At 35.6% G+C, this 6,497-nt stretch overlaps 1 protein-coding gene across 1 annotated transcript in view; it reads right to left on the bottom strand.

Annotated features, from left to right (window-relative positions):
* The window catches only part of LOC107750313 (procollagen C-endopeptidase enhancer 2-like), a 13,410-nt gene extending 7,546 nt beyond the window's left edge, over positions 1 to 5,864 (bottom strand). The window contains exons 1-5 of the mRNA XM_016565637.1: positions 5,761 to 5,864; positions 2,965 to 3,073; positions 2,627 to 2,885; positions 1,153 to 1,277; positions 632 to 768 (exon numbers count right to left, since the gene is read on the bottom strand). Of these exons, the coding sequence (XP_016421123.1) occupies positions 632 to 768; positions 1,153 to 1,277; positions 2,627 to 2,885; positions 2,965 to 3,073; positions 5,761 to 5,849 (719 nt within the window). The 5' untranslated portion in view covers positions 5,850 to 5,864. The remainder of the gene's footprint in view (positions 1 to 631; positions 769 to 1,152; positions 1,278 to 2,626; positions 2,886 to 2,964; positions 3,074 to 5,760) is intronic.
* Between the last annotated feature and the right edge of the window lie 633 nt (positions 5,865 to 6,497).

Below are 6,497 nucleotides of genomic sequence, written 5' to 3'. Positions count from 1 at the left end.
TTAGCCTAAGCCAGGATTAGGCCATAGTTCAATTAGGACATTTAAGTAATTTTTATAAACACGCCTTAGAAAAAAGCATTACTGGTGTGCATCTTAAGACAAAACAAAGGCACTGACATGTTTTAAGATCAGTCAGTGCAAGTTTCTTTCAGTTGAAACAGCTCAGATTTACATTTGAGTCTAGGACTAGGCTTAAGCCTTGTCTGTGAAACCGGGGGCTTATCTATTCTAGAACAGCTTGTAACACTCCAAAGAGAAAGGAAAACTTGAAATCGCATCCTATGACCCCTTTAATTTGGGATTAAAACCTTTTTAAGAAGAAAATATTACAGAGTGCATCTTTAAAGTTAATATCCAACATTATCTGCAATTCATATACCTTCCACAGCACAAAGGTCATATTTTTGAAACGGATAACTGTGTAAAGAGAAAGTATATCCTAATTGGGAAGCACATTCTTTCACTAAGCTTCCCTTAGGATGACTGACCTTGCAGAAATCAACAACATCCTTTTCCTGTGTAGATAAACTACAGAATCTCTTGTCCTTAGAATAATGTTTGAAGGACTCATTAAATGTCACAGTGTATGAATAGATTTGAATGATATCTGGTGCATTGTGTTTGCACTCACTCTGGAACCATGTCTCCGCAGAATTTGCCAATACGTCGAGAGTCATCGGTCTCGCCCCCGTTGAACAGGGCCACGTAGTCATAACGACAGTATGTGTCTAATTCCAAGTCCAGCTTCTCAAACTTAACCTCAATCACCTGGGCATGTACAGATGCACACAAACACATACACACTTTGATATGTAGTTCTGTAAATAAAAAGCAAATTTACTGAAACCGGTATAAAGGCTCTTTCATGCACTTTTCATGCCGCTCTCTCACTCTCTTTCTTTCCATGTCGCACCTTATGCACTTTCACTGAATGAGGTCTTTCATATATTCTCCCATATACTGTTTATGCTGTCATCATAAACACACACTAGTTCAAATTCATCCACATGCACAAAATCTCATAGCAGCACGCCTCTAGCAACCTAAATATAATTAGTTCTCGGATGACTTAATGGTCGCTAATGACTTAACAGTTTGAGAGAAGACAAATGCAAGAGAAAAGGAGCTGTGAATTGATCTTTGCAGGCTGACCATGTTGGACTCCACAGATATGTGCCAAGAGCAGCTGATGCCTGCTGGGTAATCAGATTCTGGCCAGTTCGGTGTCTTCAGTGAACCTTGAGGCTTCGTCAGTCTGCCACCACAGAACTGATTCTCTGTAGGGAATAGGGTGAAAAGAGAATTAGAATGACTATGATTAGAATAAATAAATACTAATAACAATAATAATACAGTACCACTCTACTGTTCAAAAGTTTTTTATTATTCAAATAAATTAATACTTTTATTAATTTAACAATATAATACTTTTTATTGTTAAAATAAATTAACACTTTTATTCAGCAAGGATGCATTAAATTGTTCAAAAATCAAGACGTATATTGTTATTATTATTAATATTTCCTATAATTTACTTTAAATAAAGATTTCTTTTCTGAAACTTTCTATTCATCAAAAAATCCTGAAAAAATGCATTGAAGTTTTCACAAAATATTAAAGGGGTGGTTGATTGCGATTTCACTTTTTTAACGTTAGTTGGTGTGTAATGTTGCTGTTTCAGCATAAACAATATCTGCAAAGTTATGAAGCTGAAAGTTCAATGCAAACGGAGATATCGTCTTTTAAAATTCTGTCAGTTTAATGCCTACAAAAACACACGCCTAAAAATGCACACGCTATGCATCTCTCTCTTAACACACTGGGCTAGCTAACCAATCAGAGCCCATCACCAATTTCTGAGGGAGGGGCTTCATAAAAGCAGGAAATGATCAGCGCGTTTCTCAGAGAAGGGACAGAGCGGTGTGGAATAAAGGTAAATTATGTGAAAAATAATAAAAAAAATTTAAACGAAGCATTAACACATGTTAGACTGCACCGCATAAACACAATCAAGCCTAGAAAAAAACCCCTTTAAGCAGCACAACTGTTTCCAACATTAATAATAATAATAATATTTTTCTTTAAATCAGTATATTAGAATGATTTCTGAAGGATCATGTGACACTGAAGACTGGAGTAATGACTGCTGAAAATTCAGCTTTGCATCACAGGAATAAATTACATTTTAAAATGTATTCAAACAGAAAACTGTAGCCTTGGTAAACTTCTTGGTAAGACTTTTCTTTCAAAAGTATAAAAAAAAAAATCTAAACAACATTTTGAACAGTAATGTACAGTATGTGTGCAGGATTCGTATTAATCCTGAGGAGCAGAATTAGTATCAACCAAATTTTGAAACCAATACTAAGGCAAATGACTGTATTTATTCATTTTATTTATTGTTGTTGTTTATATTTGATTCACAATTCATTTGATTTGATTCGTTTTAGAGGAATTAACCGTTCCGCTTATGATTGGGTCCAAATAATGATAATAAATAGGAATCCCACACACATTCCTTTAGGATTTTCAAGGACAAAACCTGAGAGAAAATATTTGTTCCTTTAACCATTTTGTGACATGAAAATATTTGAAAGAAAAAAAAAACTGTAAAAAGTCATCCCACCATCGACATGTGGTTTCCCCCCACTGAAATAAGCCAGAAACCCTCTTCCTCCTGTGCTGCCATCAGATGCCATCTCCAGCATCATGGTGTTGGAGGTGGAGATGAGGGCTCCAGGTCGGAACGTCCCACAGAAGCGACCCAGTTTCTGCACTGTGTACGAGTGTCCATTATAGACATCCACGTAGTCATAGCGGCAGGTGGGATCCGCCTCTAGATCAAAGATCCTGAACTGGAGCATCACAACATGACCTTCTGGAACCTGATGGGAGAGGAGACGGGATGAAAATGTAAGGCTTGAAACAGAGGAAAGCAAAAGAATCTGAAGGTGATGGACTTACTGTGATGTACCAGGTGCATTTGGAGTTTGGTTTGTAATGAGAGGGGAAACCTTCACTAGCCACAAACCCTGAGTCTGTCGTCAAATGACCACCACACAGGAATACAGGCCTGGAGAGCATGGAGGAGGAACAAATGAGAAAAATAGATGTTTGATTCATGTTAAATGCAGTGACGTCTTCACTATCGATTAAATTAAAATAAGAATTCATTAAATGAATAATAAAAAATAATTAATTACGCTACCTTTCAAAAGTTTGGGGTTGGTAAGATTCTTATTGATTGATTTATTGATTGAAAGAATTATTTTATGCTCACCAAAGCTGAATTTATTTAATCAAAAACACAGTAAAAACTGTAATATTGTGAAATAACCATTTAAAGTTACTGTTTTGTATTTAAATATATTATAAGATATAATATATTCCTGATGGCAAAGATGAAGTTTCAGCAACCAACACTCCAGTCTATAGTGTCACATGATCCTTCAGAAATTTTAATAGTAATCATTTTAATATTTCTTATTATATAGGCTAAAAAATATTTTAATTATATTTCAGGATTCTTTGATATTTTAATTATTTTTCAGGATTCTTTGATGGCTAGAAAGTTCAAAAGAACAGCATTTTAAATAGAAAAGTTTATTATACATTATAAATGTCTTAGTCCCTTTTGATTATTTTAATCCTTGCTGAATAAAAGTATTAATTACTTAAAGCATCATAAAAGAGCTAAAACTTTCAAATGTTTGTGTTAATAATATGCCATAAACTTCAATAAATCACATATACATTTCATTAAGTTTTTAACACAAGAATGCAACAAACAAACAAGCATGTAAACCATTTTAAATAGTACCAGTCACAAACGTCACTGCTTATTAAAATATTCTGGTGTGTGGATCCTTTATTTACTTTGTTCAGTGGGTAATTTTTGGATCCTGTTCGCACATTTATAGTACTTGCTAGGGCTGGGTAAAAATATCGATATCTCGATATGAATCGATTCTCATTTTTACGGAACGATATCGATTCTTAAATCCCAAGAATCGAGCCTGTTTTCAGTTAATGTACGGAACATTGAAGGGCACTTCCCATCCAAAATATCGCAATAAGCATTGTGCTTTGGTACTTTTAATATGAAACAAAGTCTTAGACTTCAAATTCTGTCCATTGTATTGCAGTATTAAAACAATAAATGCCGTTTTGGCGCTGTTTAATGTGGAGTGACAGATCGCTGTAGCGCCTCAGTTCTACAGACGCAGCAGCACAAGTTGAAAGATTTTTTTCCTTGAGAAAATTTGGCATGTGTACCTGATATATATCCAAAATAATTGATATTGAATCGAATCGAATCGGTAATCGAATCGAATCGCAAGCTTGTGAATGAGAATCGAATCAAATCGTGAAATTTGTGTCAAAACCCAGCCCTAGTACTTGCAATACTTTAATACTGCCAGTTCTGTCATATTAAACACAAACCACAGCCAACTGAACAGCCACGCTCAGATGTGAGGTTACAGAGTGAACCACTGAGCTCTAGATATTGCTTTTTATAATGGTTTTCCTGGAGTTGAGTCTGTCTGTCAGCAAACCTATCCAGTCACATACATGAGCTGACACATACTTCTCCCTCACACAGTTTTCATCATTAAGAGTCAGGAATAGAGTAAACGATGAAATGTACATAATATCAGAAAAAAGATAAAACTGAACAAATCCATGGACATTTAAAAACACATCAAGCCTTCTGACACAAAAGCAGCATTCAGACATGAGCTGGTTTTTCAGCAATGATCAAAGCTATCGCTTAATTAAACAGGTGCTGCGTTTATTGGCTGGTTACACGATAATGCATGAATTTAACGATTATTAAGACTAAGAAACAAATGTGGTGGTTTTTGTGGCATGTCATAAACATTGTACAGCCTGAGCTGAACAACACAAAGTAACAAAGATTCTACAATAAGACAACTGGGACATTTTTGTTGATACTGTAAAACAAGCCTGTGCTTGAAATGGCCCTTAATCATGATGTTAAGATTAACTTTTTGTGTTGTATAAGATCGTGTCATATGATAGCTTTACATTACACTCAAGGAATTTATTTTACCAGTTCCCTGTAAAAGTATAATAAGTGACTTTTTGATGCAGTGGTTGCCAAGTAACTGCACACTCTGATCACTAAACTATATAAAATAAATATAAATATAATCACTAAAAACGAATCACTATATACAACAACAGCAATTTTGTTATTAATAATTAGCACCCTGATGCAAATTCATGTTTCTGATCAGTAAATAAATGACTTCACTTTAGAAGAAACTGAAGTAGAGATTGTGCAAATAGAACATCTCGCAAGATTGTGTATGACTGTATAACAAAGACTGACAATGGCATACAAAAACATAAGAATCTAACTAAATGTTTCATTTCAAGTTCTTATTCAGTGTATGAGGTCAGCTAACAGTAATAATAATAAAAAAAAATCCTAAACTGAACTTATGTTGACTTGAAAAATACAATAATTAAATCTGACCAACACTTTTCAGGACATTAAGTGTTTCCTGTCTAATTGAGGGCTGCAGAGAAACATTGTAATCAATGTTTCCTCAAACTGTATTATTTCCAACTCTAATCCTGCTGCTTTATGGGAGGCTTAGCACCCTGATGCAAATTCATGGATGTTAACATCTCCTGCTGAATGCTTGCATTCACTCTCTCTCTCTCACACACACACACACACACAAATGTGTCAGTGCACATACAAAAACACACAAACCTTAACACACTTACCTTGTGAAGTTGGTCTGTCTTTGTCCATGCACCCATCCTAACCCCAAAAACAGAAGCCCCAAATGCCACACGCACAAACCACCCCACATCCTTCTTCTCAAAGAGGCGCAGAGAACGAGTCAGTGAGGGAACGGAGGACAGGGGCGAGTTTAAGGGGCGTGGAGGACGACAGGAGGAGGATTGAAAGAGGGATTCAAGAGAAAAGTGAAGTATCCCAGATGCCACTGCTGTGAAATCGGAGAGAGATAGACATTTAAAATTGAATGAAAAACTATAAACCAAAAAAAAAAACCCCACATCAACCACCCTGTTACCACTCTCCACAGCAGTTTGTCAGTTTTGTTGAGATATGCCTATTCAGTTAGTCGCATTTTAAGGGTAAATAATGGGGTTTTCTTTCCTTGTAAAATCCTCAAAGATATATGATGTTGAAAAGTGATATAAGAGCAAATATGTGTTGTTCAGTTTTCTTTGTGGTTATATGCTGTAGATCTTTCTCTCTCTTGGTAGGCCTGTCGTTACACTGCGGTGCAGGGAAAGAATGCAAGTCAAGCCAAACTTTCTTACCAGGGCACTGGCACATGCAAACATGCTATTAAATACCTTTTATGTAAAATTCCCTTTTATATCTCTCATTTAGCTCTGTGCAATAATCATCAGGGGTTTGTGTGTGTGCATCACACTTATTTGTATGTGTTTGTAATGTGTGTGCGTGTGGGCATTTGTTTGTGACTGGA

The sequence above is a fragment of the Sinocyclocheilus rhinocerous genome, unplaced genomic scaffold (genome assembly GCF_001515625.1).
Source record: "Sinocyclocheilus rhinocerous isolate Xijiao unplaced genomic scaffold, SAMN03320098_v1.1 scaffold692, whole genome shotgun sequence".
NCBI classification, from domain to species: domain Eukaryota; kingdom Metazoa; phylum Chordata; class Actinopteri; order Cypriniformes; family Cyprinidae; genus Sinocyclocheilus; species Sinocyclocheilus rhinocerous.
The sequence above is the reverse complement of the archived record's forward strand: the minus strand, read 5'-3'. Positions and strand labels throughout refer to the sequence as shown.